Genomic DNA, 22556 nt, shown 5'->3' with positions numbered 1-22556 from the left:
TCACAAGGTCAGTGTGAGGTTAGATGTGCTGTAACCTACTTCCTGGATCATTCATGATATGACTCTGACAAAATATCCAGGCTGCACCTTGTTTAATATTTAAAAAAACCAAAAAGGTTTTCAGGGGCAGCGGGGGTGCATCTGCTCTTTAAAGGTCAGGAACTCAGCTTTTTCTACCTGTGTTGAATTTTTCATACAAGTGAATTTCTGCACGGATACAAACTGAAGTATTGTTTGTTTACTCACTCTTTCACAAAGTTGTGCAGCTGCTGCTTCACGGACCTCTGAGCCTGATCGAACAGAATCTGAAACACAAGGAACTACTGTTAGAACCCAACAAGACTTTGTGCAGCAGGAGTTTGAAAACAGGTCAGTATTGCTATGCTAGTGACTCAAAGGTAAATATTAATGTATCAGATAGTTAAATAATACATTTGTTAAAATCATCATAAACATCAGTCCCTTAAAATATGCCTGATTTCATCAAGATCCAATGATAAATTGATGATTCCAATCTTCAAATAAGATCTGATTGTAATAATCACAAATCAGAAACCAACTTGTGTCAAAGTAGCATCAATTCCAAACTGGGGAAACTTCACCCAGTTTGGAATATGAAACCACTGGTTTCATATTATGGTTGGATTATTTACACAAACCCAAAATGGTAAAGTTGCATTCTGTTCAAATCCTTTTAATATCGAATCCTTCTCTCTGTATATGTGTAATATAATAATTGAATCATATACAAAAGACAAATCCAATATAGAGTTTTAACACAACAGTTACAACCCACTAGTAAAGAGCTTAATCAACCCAGTGGCACAACTTAGTTCAACTTCAATATAACCAATGTAATATTGTGTGAGAGACGACAGTTTGTGTTGCATTTAAACCACCTACATGTATTTTTGACCAACAGGGGGCGACGCAACACAACTTTTTTGCTGCATTCAAATGATGCAAAAAAAAAATCCTCCCTCAACGCATATTGGAATGAATGGAGGGAGGAATGTCTCTCAGATCGGAACACACCCGCTCCAACGCACCAACACGCCGCCTTCAGTTACATCCAGAGATCCCTCCTCCTCGCTCTTCACACCGTGCACATCGTCTGATTGCTGCTGCTGCTGCCGTTAACTAGGTCACTCAGGCAGAGAGGCAGGAGGGAGAGGGAGGGATTTTGGTTCGATGTGACACTGCAGAGTCTGCATCCAGTGCAGCGGTGCAAACCCTCTCTGACATGTTGTCGTGCAGTTGGCCTGTGTCCTGTCACCACAGCTGAGCAGCGGTTAGACAGGTCGAGAGGTTTGAGTCCCGCCTGAATAACTGGATCTAGAACAGTGTGTGAGTGGATGAGAAGATCTCAGGGCTCTGTAAATGGGCTTACGGGGGTTTTAACTCAGGGATAACAGGCGCTGATGATGAGGGAGCCACTTCTCTATTGTTGCTGTGCAGCCGGTGCACAGAGGCAGCAGAAGAAATAAATATAGACAACTCTAATTTGTCTTGAGGATAAAAATGTGACTCACAGGGAAGCGGTCAGTTTGAATGCATTCCTGCCAGAGACGTGTTTGTTTTGATCGAGAGTTGAGGCCTCGTTTTTACTGCTCTATAAACCCACTGGGTCTAAATATGTGTGAAAGTGGAAAAACAAAGACGCTCATCAGAAAGCATCCACTTCACTGTTTGTAATTAACAAACAAAGGAATTCCTCCGATACCGATGGCAGGCCGAAGAAAACCAGAAGCTGCCTTTAATGGCTTCATGCAAAGTGTCATGTTGAGAGCCCTCGTTTGACTGAATCACCAGTGACTAATGGTGCATGTGTGGTCAACCTGTTTCCCCGGGACAGAGCTTAACAAGCTCTCAGGGAAGTGCAAGTGAGAAGTGGATCAGGATCAGCAGGCCGGGCGGTGTGCAGGGGCCGTAAACACCCGGGTGTGAGAGCAGGTCGGGCGTCCTGCAGAAGGCGCTGAGGTGGACACTCACCAAATGTTGACAAGTAAACAAGTGCACCTCTGGATTGTTTGTGAGTGAGCAGTCGGCCTGGAGAGCTGCTGGGAGACTTCCTGTGACTGTGGGGCGAAGTGCAGCCTGCAGCATTCCTCAGCTGCTCTGTGGCAAGCTGACACCCTGCTTTCATCGGGTCGAGGTTTCACGAGTCGTCCCTGCGCGATGTGAACTCCCAGAGTGGAAGGCGGGATGAACAATGCACCGCCTAAAGATATGCACTCCGCCTGAGGGGTTATTGTGTTTTAATTAGCGACTCCGGGGATGATCGGTGGATGATCGCGACTAAAGTGGCGGCCAAACAACAAAAGTCACTTGAGGGAATTTGAAGTCGTTTCCCAACGAGCGCTGGTGCAAAGAGAGACGAGATCTTCGGTTTGCGTTCAATACTTTATAAACACCTACAGAAAAAAGGCCTGGAGCTTGTGAATGTCAGTTACACAGGGTAGAAGCACTTAGCAGCAGCAGCAGCATTAACGTAATTTACCACCAGCGACAAAATAACATAAAGCTTATATCAAAATGTGCTTTAACAACTTGAAAGATCTGAGATCAACGATAAGGCAGTTTGCTGACACTGTAAGAGAAGCTTTCTACAATCTGCAGAGACAACACATCTGAGAGATCCCCTGCTGCTGATGATGCTCTGAACCCAAATGGCACCAGCAATTACCCCCCCACACACCCCCACCCCACCCCACAGTCACCAGGAGTTTGTAAATAAAGCCACTGCTGATGAGATAGAAAGAAAATGTGCGAGGATAAACCTCCACCAGCATGAAACTGGAGCCACACTGTGTAAGTCAGAGTTGCACAACAATCCCCAACAGCAGCGCACAGACTACACTCGGGGGTCATGCACTTAACGTAGCGGTGCACAGGAACTGATGTAAATCATGTATTCCTCTAAATGTTTGAAAACCTTTTCCAGTGTTTCATGGGAAAGTTGAAGCATTCAGCAGATTTAACTGGTCCTCAGTGACACAGTCTTTAATGCAACACAGATCAACATGAACACATGAAAACCAGTCCGATTGAACTGGGACCTCAGGCATTCTCTTCTGGAAATGTAAAAAAAAAAAAGATTTAGCCAAATGGAATCTGAACACAGACGTCCTGCTTCTCTGACTGAAGGCGACGAGCCACTGACTGGAAGAACAAGAACGAGGTTGGCTGTGTAACAAATATTTCATCATATATGAGTAATTCTTATTTGTCTAAATATTACAACACAAGGAAGAGGATTTACAGTTGGCACACTTTGATGCTCCCGGCCGGGGAAAACCAGGATAGACCTGTTTAGATCGACCTCGACCAGCGGAGCAGAAGAAAAAGAGAAGAGCTGAAGCCGGAGGGTAAATCTGTGCAAGTAACAAACCATCTGATCGGCTTTGAGCACAAGCGGGAGCTACTTGAGTGCAAGTGCAGGGGTTGGGTCCAAAGCTTTAGAAACTCAAAACGGAAATCAATAAATCCTGCTCTCAAACTTCAAGATCTGCAGAGAGAGAGGAAAAGATACGTACAGGCTCTGATTCACAAATTACTACATGAATGCAGGAAAGTTAGAGCCGGAGTAAATAAACTCGTTGTCGTGCTCATGTCATCGGTTTTGCTCGAAGCTTTAATGTGGCTCCAGACGTTCATTTCATTATGAACGTAATCATAACATTTACTCTCTTCTTTGACAGACGGGTCAACGGAGCGGGGCTGCGATAAAACAAAGGAAACTCTATGTTGTCAGAGGGGAAGGAGAGAGCTGGCACATCTTCACCGAGGCTGACGTCACAGCTGAAGAATGAGACGGCTACAACAACCACCACAATGGACCACTGTCCCGACTACCGCCTCGTTAATTCCCCCTCTCACAGCACCGGCATGTTGGGACACGGACGGATTTAATGACATCAATCAAGCAATTACCTCCAGCCCGGTCGGTGCAATCACAGAGACACCATCAGAGAAGAAGACGAGTTTAATCCTTCGTGCTCAAAGTTACTTACAAACCGTCACAGCTGGTTTGTTCGGCCCGTCTCCTGCAGGAGCTTTGTTTATAGAGTCTGATTCACTGTTGCATCAAATATTTGTATTTGTCATCGTAAAGTGTCGTGGCCCTAATCCGACAAAATCCTGCCACAGATCAGCTCAGGAATGCTGCAGGCTGCACCTCACCTCAGAGTGAGGGAGTCTCACATCAGCTCTCCTGCCGCCACTCGCTCACAAACATCACAGAGGTGCACTTGTTTACTTGACAACACTTGGTTTACGTTGACCATCCACATCAGGGCTCTCGGCAAACGTCCAAGTCAGCAACTGCCAGAAGTTCTCCAGAGTTTCCCCCGAGCTAAAACTCCAGAGAGTGTCCGGATGAGCTCATGTGAGGATAAAGCAGAAGATTATCAAAGATCATAAAGTGTCTCCGGATGAAAATATGAGCCAAACACGTAGAAGACGGGATTCAAGGAGCATATCTCTGCTCCCGAGAATCAGCTTGACTTGTACTTTTGCTTTTACACATACAGCCCCTCCAGATAATCTAAAGGGATTATCAAGAATTCAATGCATGCTTAATATCAATAAAGTGTTTTTTTACATATGAGCGTTTTGTCAAAGACCAGTTTCCCTGTCAGGCCACTTCTGCCCCATTTAAAGTGACATTTTCAAATTCATTTTCCATTCTAAACTAAGAATGCTGCTGTTCTGTAGTAACGACAACAGAGACGCCCTCCTCTTGTGTCTTTCTTTGTTTTTTCCAGTTTGGATTCCAAATATAACTCAGAGACACTGGCATCTCCCGTAGGAATTCACTCACTCATTCAGTATGTACGGCCCCCACTGCACGAGGACACCAGTTCTATTTAAAATTCATGTGATCTCAACCTAAATTCCTCCGCTCGTATCATGTTCTCCTCGCTTCTACCTGCTGTAAATCCCCCCCGGCCCCTATATAATCCTTTACTGTGTTGGTGCATTAAGATCTGGCAGCCCACATGAGAGTCTCTCTCTCTGCATCTGTGTGTCAGTCTCCACTCATTTCTAATGGATGCTCCGAGAGTCAAACCCAAGTCAATTATTTATCGAGTGTTCATATGGACTTTCATGCTTGAATTAAACAGAGAGACTGTGAAAGAATGTTGGCCTGATTCTGCTGATGCAAGGAAACGCAGATTGAAAAGTAAAAGGTCTCTGACCTGAAGAGAGACGGAGCTGCACTTGGCTCGAGTTTGATGTTCACACAAACAGACCCTGTTTGTTCTGTTGTGTGCTAACAGCCTGGCAGGAGAGCGACCAGGAAGCCGAGGGAGGGAACGGCCCAGACGCTGGAATCGTCTTGACAATACACACATTTGTGTTTGTTTCACAGGTTTTAAATGCACCTGAGTTTCGACAAGGTCAGCTGGCGCTCGAAGGTCCCACATCGCACAGCGCTATTTAATATTCCTGAGTGTCTGCTGCAGATGTGAGCACATGTGGCAGCTGCGTGGCACCGCAGGCCCGCGGAGGGACATCCGTCAGGAGGAGCAGATATAACCATCGTCATTTCTTATTCAGCGGAGCGCTGCTCGAGTCCCTCAGCTGGAGCAACACGCCTAAATGCACACGATGTGTCTCCTCATTAAAAGATGAACATGCATCGGAAGATTGTACAGCTTCATCAAACTGAAGTCAGTGGATCACGAGGTTCCTCAACGCGTTCCGGTCACATCTTTGCAAAATATTATCATTTTCATCTCAGGGGAATCCGTCTCATCGCCTCAAGTCTCGCACTAACCCCCCCCCCCCCCCCCCCCCCTCCTCTTCCTCCTCCTCCTCCTCTTTTGTTCTTTGTTTACATCAAAGCTACAAAAGAGAGCCAATCATGTTACTGTCCAGCCCGTCTCTGGACTCCTAATGGACTGGACGGAGGTTGGGGGGGGGGAACTAGAGGGCGAATCCCCAGCTGAGCTCACAGTGGACGAGGCCAGCTGGTCCCCGGCCAAACCACGCTGTGTTGTGGTCTCTAACGTGTGACACGCAAAACACAAGAGGAACCCTGTGCCACTGAGAGACTGAAGGAGCTCTGATGGAGTCTGAGTTTGACTGGAGCTCACGGAGATGCTGCAGTCTTCTAATGAGTCACAAGTACTTTTACACTTATTTATCCATTTGTGGCCACCCAAACAATATTAATATGAGTTACCCCACGTAAAGATTATTTACCCCCTGGTGGTTGGCTGCAGCATCGCTCACAAACCCCACCTCCCATGTATTTAGTTGATAGGGACATGGACCAAACTAAAAGTCAACTAAACATTAAATAAAACATTTTAAAGTTGTTTTCTGTCATTTCAAACATCCTGAGAAGTCCGATCACAAGTGAACAGCTTCCTCAGTTCACATCTGGCTTAGGAATGCGTCTTCACCATCGGTAAAGATGGACGACGCGTCTCCACTTCCATCAGCTATTTATAAATGAAGCCAAAGATATCCCTGAAACGAACGCTGCCCCCTGCAGTCTGGGCAGCAGCTATCAGTCCCCTACTCTACCAACCCTGACTCAGTCTCAGCCGTCAATCAGTTTACTTCACACCGGTTTTATAGCTTGAATCAACTAATTAAAATCAAACCCTAACGGACAGATTCCTGTTCCTACCAGGTCTGAACAAGGCCGACGGTTGACTGTTGCTCAACTCCTCTTTAACCTGCCTGTCTGCTCCTCTCCTCACTGGATCCGTCTGGTTGGACTTCCGACCCACTCAGGTTACTCATACCCACTCTCACGCTGTCGACAGTCACGCACGTACATACTGTACACATGCCCGGCCCGTATGTAACTCGCTGTGAGGTGTCAGAGGTCACGGGGTTACTAATGTCCAACGGCTAAAGCTAATTCACGCCTGCCTGAGCGGCCCGAGCCATTAACCCTCCGCTTGTGATGTTAAACTCCCTGAGCCAACGGACTGGGAGCGAGCGGGGCGCGGGGAGAGGCTGATTTGTGATGACACATCTTTGTTGCAGCTTCAGAAAGGAATGTGATCCCCACACACACAGACACACACACACACACACACACACACACTGCACTTTACGGCATCGTCAAGCACACGAGGGGTTCGAGCTAATGGACTTCAAAGGGCCGTGCAGGGGCAGGATGGGGGCAGGGGGTCAGGAGCCTTGAAGGCGGAGCGGGGGAACTACACAGATGTGATGCACAAGCTTTAACGTCTGAGGAAAGATTTAGATCATGATTTAGATAATTTAAAATACAGTCACAAAGCTGGAAACTAGGAAAATACAGTCGATAGCTGCATTAAAAAACAAATTTTTCACAGGAATGGACAGGGAAACCTTTATAAACATGTAAATAGGGCTTTATTAATGTTAATGGAGGGTTAATGATCTGTTATAACATATTCAGGAGGGCATGTTTTTATATTTATTGACTTCATAACTCATAACTCTAAACTGCGTACAAATGTAGTTGTAGAGTATTTCTACAAAAGAGCTGCAGCTGAAATCTATAGATGAACCAATTACTGACTATTTGACAATGAAAACCATTCATTACTGATGAATGCGAGGCCGATATGAGGGAATCCCTTTTTCATAAAACCATTCAAGGGGACAAACTTGTCCTGTTGGCTCTCTGGGGTCCAGCCCAGCTCATCCTGACCCTCTGCATCCCACTGGGGGGAATACAGGACCCTTGAAAGCCACTTAGCGTCTCAGGATGGAGTCATAGAGCTGGTGTGAGTCAGGCGGGTGCATGTGGAGCATGTGGGGACAGTCTGGAGAGCGGCTTGACTTACCATGTGGTAGTTGATGATCTCCTGGAGGCTCTCCCCGCACTTTTCCAGGAACTCCTGCACAAAAATAACACAAAACACTATTTAAACTCTAAAATACATAAAGAAATGTTCTCATAAATGCAGCTGTGTTTATATTTGAGGATAAAAAGAGGGAAGTTCAGGCTGTTACAAGGTAATACCGAACTTTATTTTGAATTATAGAATAAAGTCAAAGCTGGTTAATGTCACTGAAGTGTGCGTTTGAGCCGGAGAGGATATTTTTCCCCTTGAACCTTGTACGGGAAAAGAAACTGTAATTGCAGGGCTGATTCAGATCTTTTTTTACAATGGAAACTACAAATATGAACAAGACTTTAACAAGAAACTCACAATTAGTCACACGGCTGCGGCCAAGAAGGCTTTTAATAGCACTTAATGTGAGCGGCAGTGAAAACAGTGCGAGAAGCCGGAGCTGCGAGCCGAGCCATGAGGAGTGAGTTTCCAGACCCGATCTGATCCTCACTTACTAATGTGTTAGTAATCGGGTTCGCTCGCACACAAACACACACTCATCCACCACAGAGCTGAGGAGGAAAGTCCCCGTTCAACCGCAACAACACCCCTCCAGCAACGGCCAGAGAAATATAAGACCACTGAGGACATCGTCAGAAACTCACGGAGATCATCTCGTCCTTCTTGCACTGCTGAGACAGATCCCGCACGCCGTTGACGAAGAGCTTGTTGGCGCTGACGTACGCCTTCCCCGCCTCGATCATCCCACTGCATAGCTTCACCAGCTGAGAAGAAACACACACATCAGCAGGCCGGACATTTCATCACACACATATTGATATTAGCAGAGACGTAGTTACAATCAAGGATGATGTCAGTCATGCCTGGAGCGAATATAAAGTGGATGGTCTGTATTTATTCAGTTTACACAGTTTCACCCATTCACACACAAATTTCATCATACTCGGATCAAGTGCTGGGGATTGAACCACCGCCCTGCTGGTTACTGGACGACCCACTCTACCTCATGAGCCACAGCCCCTCTTTTAAATGTCCTGGTATATGTGAGCAGTTCAGGGAGATATTAGAATTTTGTGTGTTTTTTAATGATGTGATATATTGACACACACAGTCCTTTGTGATCAAATAAAATAAATAAAAGTCAGAGGTAGCGTAAGACTATAAATAAAGCCTAATTTACTATGAGAACACAACAACTGATGCCAAGTTATTTCAATTAATTAACCACATGTGGACGATGGATGCAGATGTGTGTATTTGTTGTCTAGTGACCACCTGTGATGACGAAGGCTAGTGGGTGTCATTGTCGCGCAGGGACCATGTGTTAACTCCTGCCAACACGTAAACACTATTAATGTCGCCCAGCACTGGATTGTGGACACACACTGATAATCCAGCAGAATGTCTGACGTCTGATTTGTGTGTCCACCACATTTTGTAACGTATCAAAGTGAGCACGCTTCATTCTGTTGTGCGACCGTCAGCACAATTAGAAAATATCTTCCATTGTCTTTGCTTTGTTGAGCTGCTTCTTTCATTTATCGTTCAGCCTGTGTTCTGTCGCCAGGCTCCCCCCCCCCCCCCCCTCCCTCCCATCTGCTAACCAGACACCCAGTAAGACTGCAGGGACGGTTTCAGGACGAGGGGACTGGGAAGGATCATACCATCAATTGAAATGTGGATCTTAATGGTTTCTTCTTTTCCTATTCGCCCTTAATGATGTTAATTCAGATGCTAGTGCGAAGGGGAAGTTGTTAAAATGCCGTCTCTCTGGTTCAGTTATGTTAGAAAAATGACCACCCAGGATCCCTTTGGCAGGCATATAACTTCAGCAGGAAAAAGAAGAGCAGCCAAGCTGACTAATCCCGGCTCTCGCTGCGTGACACACACTGTGATTCAAAGTCAGAAGATGCACAGATGCAGCAGAGACAAGAGCATCACAGGCAAAACATCTGGCTGCCTCGTTACAGGGCAACTAGAGACTCATGTTTTCAGTGAATCCTGTTTTAACACTGCTGCCACGTCTCGTTTCAACAAGTCCTGAACTGAGCTGTTCAACGGGACTGAGCCACAAGACACTGCCCGATATATTTAGATCGACAGACGGCATGTCACCCACATCTCACCAGCATCTCACCAGCATCTCACCCGCATCTCACCCGCATCTCACCCGCATCTCACCAGCATCTCACCAGCATCTCACCAGCATCTCACCAGCATCTCACCAGCATCTCACCAGCATCTCACCCGCATCTCACCCGCATCTCACCAGTATCCCTACGCTGGCTCCCAGTCAAGTATAGGATTGAGTAAGAGGTTCTTTTATTCATTTTCAAGGCTTTAAAAGGCCTGGACCTCCCAAATAAACCTCTAGTATCTCCACCACCTTCCTGCTCCCAGATCTCTCCAGATCAGATCCAGTCCCATGTCCCTGTCTTGATCCCTTTACTCCTTCTTCACGTTCTTTAGTTTGTTATCTGTTCTAACGTCTGCTTGAATCCTGGGGTCAAATAGAGCTGGTATGAGATTTTATTTTATGATGTTTTATTCTTGTACTTCGTTCAGCACTGGTCAACTCTTGTTTTTAAATGTGCTTTATAAATAAACTTGACTTGACTAACATCCTGTTGAGCATGAGCAGCTAAGTATAACGGGTAAGAGCATTGTCTAAAGCAGTGGTTTATCAAAGGGTGCCCTGAGGGGGGGCATAGAGCAATTATAAGGGGGCGTGGATGACCAGGGGGGAAATGTGGAGTAAAACTAAGTAGATTTAATATGATTTATGTAGGAAAATATACAAATAGCAGTTTTCTGATGCTATCATGCTGACCTGAGGGGCGGGGGGGGGGGGGGGTTGATCCCCACAGAGAGGTTGTGAACTGAAACCATAATTAAAATTGCACATGGGTTTGACTGCTGCTGTCAGTGTACAGAATATCTGAGGGAAATACTAAGAATAAAGTTAAATAAAATAGCCCCAATGAACATGAACTGTGAGGTTAAATAATCCTTTGTGTATTTGATAAGTTACGTTGACTTGTGCCTCTGCCACACCTCTGTGATGTCACCGCCGCTCCAGGTGTGTTCTTATAAACGTGGCCGGTGCAGAGCCGCAGCCGATTGGACAGGATCTTCCAGTCCTTATAGATTCAGCAGGAGACAGAGCAGATGTCGCTCGGACTCGTCTCCACTGACGACTTGCAGAGCAGGAAAACAAACATGCTCGAACAGCGGGGGGGCTGGCACGGCTGAAAATCAGCTCTGCCAAACAAGATGTATTTTCATGTTTACCTCAATTGACCCAGCTCGTGCTTTACTGTACATTTGAATGGTTTCCCTCTGGGCCCACATGTGGTTGTGTGTACCAGCAGGGAGCATCAGGAGTCAGGGCTCCCTCAACAAACACCACAAATCTTGACGGATTTTCCAGAACGTTTGCAAAGTTCTTAGAAATCCACAGCTGGTGGTGCTGTAGCGCTCCAGCTCAGGTGCTCAGGGGGAAGCATCATTACTCACATGCATTCATTTGAGTAAACGTTACAGTCGCCACATGATCTGATGAATAAGTCCCATGCTTCACGTATGTCGGGATTTATTTATTGTCACGCTTTAAACTGATCCAGGACCAGACAGCCCGACAGATAAACAGCAGTGACAGCGACAGTGGAACATCTCTTACCTTATCTAGCTTGGCCTCGATCTCCACAACCTCCGTCTCCACCTCGTCAATGTTTGCCCTGAGACACAGAAAAGAGAACAAGAGAGGCCGTTAGTTCACGTGTTGGTTTCCAGTTACTTCATATAACTGTAAAGAAGTTCCATTAAGGTCGTGCACTTCATTGGAAAACTGCCGCTCTGCAATCTGCTTGTGATTTCCTGTGTTTTAGTTTTTTACGAAACGCTGCATAAATCTGTGAGAGACAGACGCAGCTCGGAGAAGCCAAAGTAGTCTGTGTGTTTGTGTAGCATTAGGAGAGTGTGTGTGTTTGTGCAGCAGCAGGAGAGTGTGTGTTTGTGCAGCAGCAGGAGTCAGTGTGTGTTCTGTAAGTGGCTGAGACGCCGTCCGGGGAGCAGTTCAACTCTGTCAAAACAAAGTGACAGGCAAGGTCTCCGCAGAGCGATGAGAACCCGGCTGTCTGGTTCATCCCCACAGCCCCTGAACCCACCTCCCCACCACCAGCACCACCACCACCACCACCACCACACCCAGTTGCATCTGGAGCCCCAACCACCTGGTGATTTACACACCCAGAGGTTAACAGCTGGATGATGTAGCCCATTAGCTTCCCCCACAAGTTGACGTCAGGAGGCGGCTTGTGGATCGTAAACTCTGCCTCCGTGTAGACCGGCTACCAAAACGTGTTGAACACACCCGGTGTCAACACATTTGTGATTTTAGCAAAAACATGAATACATGAATTACAAAAGATGGAAACCTCGTTACAATAAAATGTCATCAAGTCGCAATTTACAATCTATCTAGGAATTCCGAAATCTCTGTCTGTCTGTCTGAGAAGTGAATTGTTGAATTTGGTGATAAGATCCAGCATTGGTCGACAACTGACCGGCAATAATTTGATTTTGTTTTGATTCTATTTCATCATATCGGACACAGACGTTCACAGACGTCACAGGTGCTGATCTCCATCATAGAATCACTTCCTCTTTACCAATTTGTCTACAAAGTAAAAGCACAGCGTTCGTTTGGTTGCTGCAATGTTTCACATGTTGCTCTTTAGTTACTGAGCTTTTATTTTGAAAATATGTGATTTTGGGTCCAACTATTGTGTCGATTGCGCAACAAAATTATTACAATCCAATTCATTCATAGCAGCAGTGAAGAAGATTATCCAAATGTGTATAAAAGTCACACAGGTGGACAGTAGTAACGCAAATTTAGTTTAAAAACATTTGACCAATTTGGTGCAAAAAACGGAATCCATTCCAGTCAACGGCTTCACTGCAGATAAACCAGGTAGGATGAACACAAAGTGAACTAACTTTCTGCTGTACAAAGAACAGCTCTTTGTGCAGCAGCGGAGGCTTCAGGGTTCCAGAGACCGAGTCCAGCTGCAGGTCTTTTCTCACTGCAGCTCAATTCAACTGTTTCAGAAAGAAAAGCCGACTTCACCACAGACGAAGCTCCAGAACGGGCCGTGCACCAGTCGTCATCGTTTCCAGGACACAGGGAGGAGGAATTCTGGCAGATCTTTCTGACACACACACTTAAAGCAAGTTTTTAATTTAATATCAAGGAGCCAGTTTCACAAATCACAGATCTACACACACACACACACACCGAGAGAAGCTGTGTGATGAGAGTATCTGTGGCGTACATCGGCCATGCCTGGCAGGATATAAAACTTGTATCTCATCTCTGTCTCTCTGGCCTCGGGTGGATTAGCCTTCCTGGCCGGGCTGCACAGAGCTCGGGGGAAGTGAAGGATGGCACATGCTCTCACACTCCTCTCTAACACCCCCCCCAAGCTTTTACCGTCCCTTTTCATACGGAACCGAGAGGGAAAGAAAACTCTCCAGAGAGGAAATATGTCATAAGCTCCGGCAAATGAAGAAATGGGAACATACGTTCCCTAAATAATCAATACCGTATTATTCCACATGTGTTGTTTTAACCTCAGCTGATCTCCGAGTGAGCACACCCAGGCCACACCCAGGGATAAGCTCACAGTGAGCAAAGCTGTTTTCGTTGCTGATGTCATTTTACGAAACTGCCCTTTTAATGTGATAATGCTGAGCCCCCCCCCTCCCTACGGCCTCTTCTGCAAGAACCAGGCTGATCTGGAAATAGTGTTTGGATATTTTATTTTCAACAACAACCAGAGGTTTTCAGAAGCACTGACCACAGAATTGTCTGTGTCTCTTATGTTTTGATATAATGAAAGTTCCTCTCCACGTATTGTAAACCTCATAAACAATGCGTTAACTATTTACTTCTCTATCTTCACCTCATTATGCTGTAAAACAGACTTTATACAGCCGCCTGATAATCTTCACAGAGTGTTCAATGCTGTTATTTGCCCGGTGGCTTTTCTAGGCTCGTTTGTTAGACGTCATATCTCAAGAACACAATGGCTCTTGACAGCTGACTTTTAAAACCAAAGTGTTTGGTGAAGTGTTGCCCAGACTGGAGGTCAAGATCCCCCCCGAGGGGTCATAAAGTACATCTGAGGGGTCACGCGATGGTTAACTGAGCAGGAACGAAGACGACAAAATTTTACACGCACATGATTTGATTCATTTTTTCCGGCTTTTCTTAAATCTTTGTTGTTTAAAATATAAAGTCACCAGTGTTCACCAGGCTACAGAACCAGCTCAGCATTTTTCTTTTAAGACTACAACAGCTATTTTTCGATTGGTTTGTTAGTTTCTTAATTTTCAGGATTACTCAAAAACTACTGGACGGATTGTCACAGAACTTGGTGGAAGGAGGTTTTATGGGGCAGAGAAAAAACTCAAGTGGGTGTGAGGATCCAAGACCATTCACTTCTTAGTTTTTCAACATTTTCATTGATTTTTCATGGATCTTTAGGGGCCTGAATATATATAAGTGTGTGTGCAAATTGGTGCAGCTGTATTTAAGGGGAGACTGCGCTCTACTGAGTGCTGCTCTAGTTTCTAAATGAAATAACACAAAACATCCACCACAGATTCACTTGGTTTGTTTCGACAAACCACCAAAACATACAGATAATGAATCAATCACGTAGTTACGCCATTATCTCATGGTGGAGGCTGTGGGGGGGGTCGGTCATGCTTCTCCTGCTCCGAATGCAACTGAACCGATGACACTCACCATGGTCACAGCCCGGCTCTATGATCCAGATGTGCAGAATCTGTCTCATGGGGCAGCTGCCCATGCTCCCTCAGGCTGTAACCCCCCCCCCACTGCCCTGTCTCACTGCACATGCCGACCATAATGGATGCACACAGGGCCCCGAGCCCGTAGTCACAGCAACCAACTCCTAAGTGGGCCGCAGAGGTCACCTGATGCGCTCGTGATCTGACCCGTATTCACACCACAGGGGGGGGGGGGGGGGGGGGGATAATAACGTGACTCACAGGACGGCCTCTGTGACAGGAGATGACCATCGCTGCCTCATTAACAGCTCGTCAGGAGACCGTTACACAGCAGTGAGTCCACACGTGCTGCACAACACGACACCGACCGACTGACACACACATGCACGGCTGCTCTGAACGCCAGGGTTATAAGTTGAGAGCGCGCCTGGGCAGGTTGAGGCTACATGTGCCTGTTAGTGAGCAGGACTGGTCTGGGATCATTTATCCGACAGGGGAACGGTGCAGTTAAACGCTGGCGTAAAAAAAAGGCATAATAAACACTGGGATTGTGCTGAGTGAGCTGCAGCTCCGGTGGTTTCTGGCTGCTGACGGAGCGACCAGACCAAGAGTCTCAGAACCACCTCTGGAATTCATGACCAAAACAGAGTCTTAATTAGATTCCCTACTATTAATCCATACTATAAGCCTTCTTTTAAATGAAATGTGGAATTACAGTTTGTGACTTTGAGAGGTTCGTATCAGAGGTAAACAACGAATTCAGACTCAAACCAGCAACAACCAATTATTTGACCACATGGGAAATTACCGCTGTCAGGGAGGTAGCGTGTTTGTTTGTGTATCATCTAGCAGGAATATGCAAACGCCACTCAAACCAGTTCCATGAAATTTTGTGGCAGGGTGTGACACCATCCCCGGAAGAACTCCTTAAACTTTTGTTGCAGTTTCGGATCAGAGGGCAGTTCACTTTCACTTTCTTTAACATTGTGAAATAGAACGTCTTTCAACATTTTGTGGGATGGGAACAGTGGATGCAGATTAAGGGGCGGATCCAGTTGGGGGGGGGGGGGGTTTGGGCTTGACGGGGGTGCACGCTCTATTGAGTCACTGTGTTACTGTCAGTGTCACGTTTATCTGGTAATTGGTCCTTAAATCACAATTAGAAGTTCTGGTTATTAGCGATTAGAAGAAGCTAAAAACTTGACAGCACTGAAATGATGTAGATTCAGTAACGGAAATTGAAAGGATTCATATTTGGTTTCAAATGCTTTCAAATGAACGATTTCTTATATTTTCTAAAGCTCATGTGTGATGTGTAAATTCATAAGATGTAAAGACACCATCAACTGCGCCGGTCAAATAAATGCACTTGAGTAAAAAGAAAAATATAATCAGTAGAAGAAAAACCAGCGGGAAAATAATGTCCTCACTAAAGTACATACAAGTATATATTTCAAATACTATATATAAACTTGAACATATGTACTTATTCACTTTCTGTCACAGCCAGTGAGCAGGTCTTGGCTTTTGTGCGTGAGCCAGATGTGTGAGCGCGGTGCAGCTGGGCCCGGATGCCCCAGAGGGTTGTGTTTAGGAGGGGGACTCGAGGCAGAGGGAGGCTGGTGGTCCGGGTGGAGAGCGAGCAGGTGGGACGTCAAGGACTGAGCCAACACTGGGTCCAGGTACTGACCCCAAATCAGTCCACCAGCTGCGGCACGGGAGCTAAACCCACAGACAGAGGCCAGCTGGAGCGAGCGAATTAGCCGGTGAGTGATGCGTTCCAGTCTCGGTGCCAGCGTAGAAATGAGCCCAGCTGTTGAGCCCACTAGATGCTCGCTTCAAGTGATCCTCAGTAATCAGCCGCCTGTTTGATATCAGTCTGCCGTTTGCTCTCTCCTCTGCTCCTCCACATCTTTAATCTCATCTTAATTCAAACTCCTCCAGGGAAGGTTTCGTCTGTGTGGAGACTGAAGGAGGCCGGGGGCCGGCGTGGAGGAGGGGAGGGAAGCTGAGGGTGGAGACAGGGTGGCCCAGTCTCGTCTGAGGGACCCATTGTCACAAAGCAGCTTCCTGTCTGGAGAAAAGTGGGCATTTTGTCACAGTATTGATTGCCTGAGTGTCCTAATTGTGGCTGGAGTGCACGGATGAGTGGCTGATTGGAGGCCGGGGCGGGTGGGATCCCCGAGCATATTCCATTCAGCTGTGTTGAGCAGCAGCTCTGGTTATTCTTAGATGCGTGGCCCTGCCCGGCTCGCCCCATCCTCCTCCTCCTCCTCCTCTTCCTCCTGCAGACCACTATGTGCACTAATGCAGGGGAGGGGAGGCTGCGCTGCCCATGAAACGACACTCACTGCATTTTCAGAAGAATAACTAGTCACTCAGAAATAAGTCACCTCCTCACACAACCCACAAGAAACGTTACTAAGGTGAGAGTACTATGATATTTATAGTACTACTATGAGACAGTAGTTAGGTACCACTGTACTTTTTTATGATTTGTGTTTCTCTTTGTCATTTTCCTAATGTTGTTGTATTTTCTCCCTCGTGCCTCAAGCGTGACGGAGGCAGAGAAATCCATGATTTCACTTTTACATACATTGTGTCGCTGCTCATTGAATTGATTTATCGAAACCAGATCGATGAATCCTCACACCCGTAAAAATACATTAGTTAGTGCACCATTATGTGTCGTTCAAGGACAGAAAGCTTGTCAGGCACAGCACAACTAAAGAGGCAGGTGGAGGTTCACCTGATGCTTCCTCAGCAGAACGTAACCTGCCCGTGCTGAAAGACCTAGCTTTGACCTTATGACCTCAGAAAGCCTCTGCACTCATCCAACTGGCATCACATTTACATCATCATCCCAAGAATTTAGGGTTTACAATGCCGCATAATGTGTAGTAACCCAATCCTAATGCATTGAAGGTGCAGTTAGAGTTCAAATGTCTCCGGTAATCCCCCCCCCCCCCCCCCCCCCAAACATGTGTTCAAAGCTCTGACTATTGTTCATAAGCCAAAGCTTTTATTTCCACTCGAAGGCTTAGATGTGTCCCTCATACTTAGAGCGGCAAGCACTCTGTTCTGACGGAGGAGAACTCGGCTGCTCTATAAATACTGCTCACATTTCTGCACCAGACTGAGCTGAACTCTCCTCAACGACACACTCCTGCACTAACGGCTTCAGAGAAGTGACACGTCCACCGCGTGGTGGGATTTTGGAGACGTGTCGTCCATCTTTATTAAGGTGTAAAGGGCCAAGCAGGTACGCAGAGATGAGGCCAGCATGGGAAACATGTAAGGCTGAGAAGACTGGAATCATCATTCAATTGAACGAGCGCCATCTTCCACGGTGTGCTTCTGTGGCTTCACTCTGAGGAATCCCCAGAAGCCAGAACAGGCAGAGGATCTGCATGAGGAGCCAACTGAGCTTTTACTGCAACCGGCCGGAATCAGAACATCGATCATCCAGAACGTTGTCTGGACTGGAAACAATGGGATGGAAGAATGTAAAAGAAGAGGGGAAAGGTAAAGGAGTCTGTCTGCAGAGAGACGAGTGGGAACTTGAGTCTGGGTCGTTTGTTCTGATTCCCCGAACGCACACAACCTCTCCAAGATCAACACCCTTCGTGTTTTCTTTCTTTTGGCGACCGGGGGAGCTCTCCACCTCAGATGACCAGTCTGCCGGCTGCGGCTGAACTTTTGCCTGTCTGCTCCCGACACCTCCTCCCCCCCCATCCTTCCCTGCCACACCCCTGCAAAAGCTCACTCCACCGTGTGCACGGGTTGGCAGCGTGCTGCGTCTCTGCAGCCGCAGACCACAGCACATAAATCCTGAGGGAATAAAAAACCCAAGAAGCTCCTCAGAAATCACCCTGAAAACACTGAAAAACACAAAGTCAGAAACACGTTGGGTTTTTATCTTTTTCACTGAAGCCACAGGCAGAAGTGCAAGATAAATATTTCAAGTGTTTAAAATAAAGCCTTAACCAAGGGCTTTTTCACGGCCAACACCAATACCACAAAAGGCTGACTGGTCAAAGCCAGTGTAAACTGTCTGACCTTTACCAGAAACGACAAACGCTCGTCCCCATGGTTTTTCCACATTGAAATAAAAGGTTAGATTTTCACATGACACATTAATCACTCAGGAAAAACAAGAATGACTCAAATGTTCATAAAAAGCAATAAAAGAATTGCGAATATAAGTTTCATTGTGGTTTTACCGACTGATTGATTCGGGAGACTTTCAAATACCTCCAACGAGACATACAGGTTTTTCTGTTCGAAATCTGAATTCAAAGTTACGATTTGCAAAGTTTTCACAAGCTAAGTGGAAATCAAATGACTTTCACGTGTAGAATGTGAAAATGTCCCTTTAAGATCCCTGCATGAAAATAAAACAACAAGTTATGGAAGATGATCACTTCTTTCACACTGTTTTTCAAACAAAAGAAAGAAAACAAAAAAAAATGAAACATTCTTTCCGCTGATACAAACTCTACAATATTCTGATATCCTGTATCAGCAAGTCAGTGTCTCGTTGGACCTTGAACAACACATGTGCATATTTTCAGATCCTCCCTTGGCGAGAGACATTAGTTCTGGCGCTGTCCAACGACCAGCAGGTTCCCAGGCAGGTCGACCGTCCCTGAGCACATCACTGGGATATCATCCCCACTTCAGCTGAACAGATGAACCCCCCCAACCCTCTCAATATGCATGGGAAGAAAATAAGACCAGAGATGTCTTCCTGCAGAAACAAAGAAAACATCTGCAGCCAAGCTTGTTCCTGCACAAACGCCTGCCAATGTTTAACCAGACTGCAGACATGTGCAGTGCAAAAGAATCAAGTAGATAAACCAGAACCCGGACTTAAAAAGGGATGGGAGCCAAAAAGGATTGACCCAATGGTGGCGCTAGATGGTGAAAGGTCAGGGGATCATCAAAAACAAAATACATATGTATTAGTCAAGGAGGGGAACCGTGAATTTCATCCTGTCCGACTGCAGCTGTTGAAGCAGATCACCAAAAACCCAATAAAGTCAACCTCAATGTCAGGGGATCACCCGGGTTCATCCTCAGAGGATCATTAATCTTCTTACACACGATTTCATGGCAAACGTGTAATTGTTGAAATCTGAAGCTCTGGACCCACTTAGACATATTTAAATTCAAACGATGCGTTCACTGACCAACCTCTTTATCCACAGCCCAAAGTTTATAAACTCGCAGATCACAGCTCATTGACTCGTGCAAAACATCCACTACACTCTGGAGTCCTGACCCCGACGCTTTGAGAGAGTCCCTGCCCCTGGGGAGTGAGCAGCTGCCCTGAGCCCCCCCCCACCACCACCACCACCACCACTCCCATGTTCTAATCACACTCTGGGCTCAGGCTGCACAGAGCTGCATACAAACAAGAGAAAGCAGAATGTGTTTCACACTGACGGCTGCTGCTGACCACTGCAACAGCTGGAGGCCTTGTGTTCCCGCTCCTTTAGATATCTGTCCACCCGAACCCGGCTCCACCGGACAACAAGGACAAAGACATCCACATAATTTGGATTGAAGCAAAATACACATTTACATGAGTTGAAATACTGGGGGGGGGGGGGGGGGGGGGGGGGTATAATCAGCAGATGATAAAAGGCCCTTTCAAGTTCAAAATATGCAAATGTAACAATCACTGCTGCTTTCTGCTCCTTGAAGTTTGTTTTTAAAACCCTCAACAACAGCGTTTCCATTTATAGCTCATCAGCTCAGGACTCGTGCAGCAGACAAAACATCTGCATTCACTGATCTTCTGCTCAGATTAATTTAGAGGAACACGACCCAAGTGAAGCCGGAGTCATTAGCTAAATGATAAAGCAGAGTTCTTCGAGTAGAAAACATCTCCACAGCTTCAAGCCCTGATTACAGTGATGTGGCAGAAAGCTCCTCTCCTGCTACTCAGGAGTTGGATCTGTGAGGTTTTTATTTCCTGTGTCAGCCTTTCCACTAATACTTCAGAGTTTTAACTATGGGTCAGCTTTGGAACAGATGTCTTCTGCACAATATCGGCTTTCATTATGTGGCTGCAGAGATGTCAGTGCTGGAGAAGAGTCAGAAGAAAGACTCAAAGCACATTTTCAGAGTCTAATTAAACAGATAAGAGAATTATCAAGTCCATGAGGGATTTGATCAAAAGTTCCTCCTGGGTGTCAATCAATGTTGGAGGACAGGACAGTTCCCACAGAACAATCAACACTACTGAGGTTTATCTAGGTATTATGGGAGGATTAAAACCTGTGTGGCCAGAGGACGGGTGTCCATAGTGTCTCCGGGCTGAGAGCCTGGGGATGAAGGTGATGTAGAGGACATGTGGAGGAGGTGGTCTAGTAACTCACTGGGCCACACTTCAGTTTTCTGTTCTTAATCTTCTTTATTACAGTGAATATAATATCTTTGGGTTTTTGATTGTTGGTCGAACAAAACAAGGAGTGAGAACATGTCACTTTGGGAACTTTAATCTGAAAGTCAGTTGGTTAATTTTACCTTGTAATCATGAAAGTTGAATCCATTTTGGGTGATTTGTGAAGGATCTGAGGATTTTCCTCTGTTTAATAGGATTGTAAATTTGCTATTTGAGTTTAGGACAGTCGGTTAAAGTCGGGTTGGGAAACAGTGACGGAACTTTTCACTATATTCAGACATTTTTATTAAGTCGAAGATGAAACAGCTGAAGATAATCATAGCATCTATCGATAATGAAAACAGCTGTTTTGCGGGTCAGAGCGTTGTTGGGTCAGAACGTCACTGGGAGCACATGAGATGATTCCACTCAATCCGCTGTTTAAAATCCAATCAGGCTTTGAAGCACCCTCTATTTGAAGTTTACTGGAAAACGCATCTTGCAGAGCTCTTGCTGACGTTCTCTGTGGACACTGTGACTCCCGGTGTCAGCTGTGGAAAGGTTCAGAGATGTGGCATCAGACAGTGAGGATGTGCAGACGAGGATGATCCGTCCCTTTAACTGTGATTTCAATTTAGTCTCGATGTTTTAACTCGATGTGGTCGGCTCCTCTCGCAGTTTTTTCCACACAGGCCGTCCGTGCTCCTGAAAGCCTCTTTGTGGTTTGAGCTCTATTAGCTTCTAATAAATCCCCCACGTCTGCCCTGAGCATCACAGCCACAGTGCAGGAGATTACAGGGATCTGTCCGACACAACCAACGACCCTCGGTCCAGACAAAGAGCTAAACCGACTGCACATAATGAGACAGTGCACTCACGGAGGAGAAGGGGATCAGAACAGGGGTTTCAAGAAAGAAATGCAGCTGTCAATTTCAGGGGATAACAGTGAATCTGGCCATGTTCTCCCCCCCTGGACTTCCTGCTGACAGCACTGTTCTTGGAAGCTGAGGAGGAACACAGCTGGAAAAAAAAGACGACAATGAGCGGGAAAGTGCCCGGTGATGTCCCACGTGGCCTCGAGTTATTGTGGGTCAGCGATGAAGCCATAAACAGCCACTCCCACTTTGATACGTGCACAGGAAGAAAAACCACCACGGCTACGCTTTCACTGTCGGGATCAAACACCAGCTTGAATGAGGTCTGGGGGGTGGGGGGGGGGGTGATGCAACAGTCTGCAACTAAGGTCACATTCAACCACAGCATCTTCCTGCTCCACTTGAGCAACGGTCGGGAAATGACAGAGTTCAAACAGGCGAGGAAATCAAACCCTGGTTCAGGGAATTAGAGAAAGATTTTACATTTAAAGCATTGAAGCTAGTCGAAGGTCAGTTAAACGTGATAGTTTAAAGTCCCTATAAGCTTTAGTCTATGGGGTTCAGTGCCCCCCCCCCATCCCCACCTGTTGGTTATGAATCTAGAGGAATTGATCTCCAAAAATCTGGAGACATTAGATTTTAGTTTTTAAATCTGAATCA

General features: G+C 46.1%; 1 protein-coding gene across 1 annotated transcript in view; it reads right to left on the bottom strand.

Moving 5' to 3' along the window:
* acap3a (ArfGAP with coiled-coil, ankyrin repeat and PH domains 3a) overlaps window positions 1–22556 on the bottom strand; it is a 55471-nt gene that overhangs the window by 20969 nt on the left and 11946 nt on the right. Inside the window, exons 2-5 of the mRNA XM_062392258.1 lie at window positions 11491–11548; window positions 8456–8575; window positions 7800–7853; window positions 247–305 (exon numbers count right to left, since the gene is read on the bottom strand). Of these exons, the coding sequence (XP_062248242.1) occupies window positions 247–305; window positions 7800–7853; window positions 8456–8575; window positions 11491–11548 (291 nt within the window). The remainder of the gene's footprint in view (window positions 1–246; window positions 306–7799; window positions 7854–8455; window positions 8576–11490; window positions 11549–22556) is intronic.

This window comes from Platichthys flesus, chromosome 7 (genome assembly GCF_949316205.1).
Source record: "Platichthys flesus chromosome 7, fPlaFle2.1, whole genome shotgun sequence".
Taxonomy (NCBI): Eukaryota; Metazoa; Chordata; class Actinopteri; order Pleuronectiformes; family Pleuronectidae; genus Platichthys; species Platichthys flesus.
Note: the sequence above shows the minus strand (reverse complement) of the source record. Positions and strands in the feature narration are given on the sequence as shown.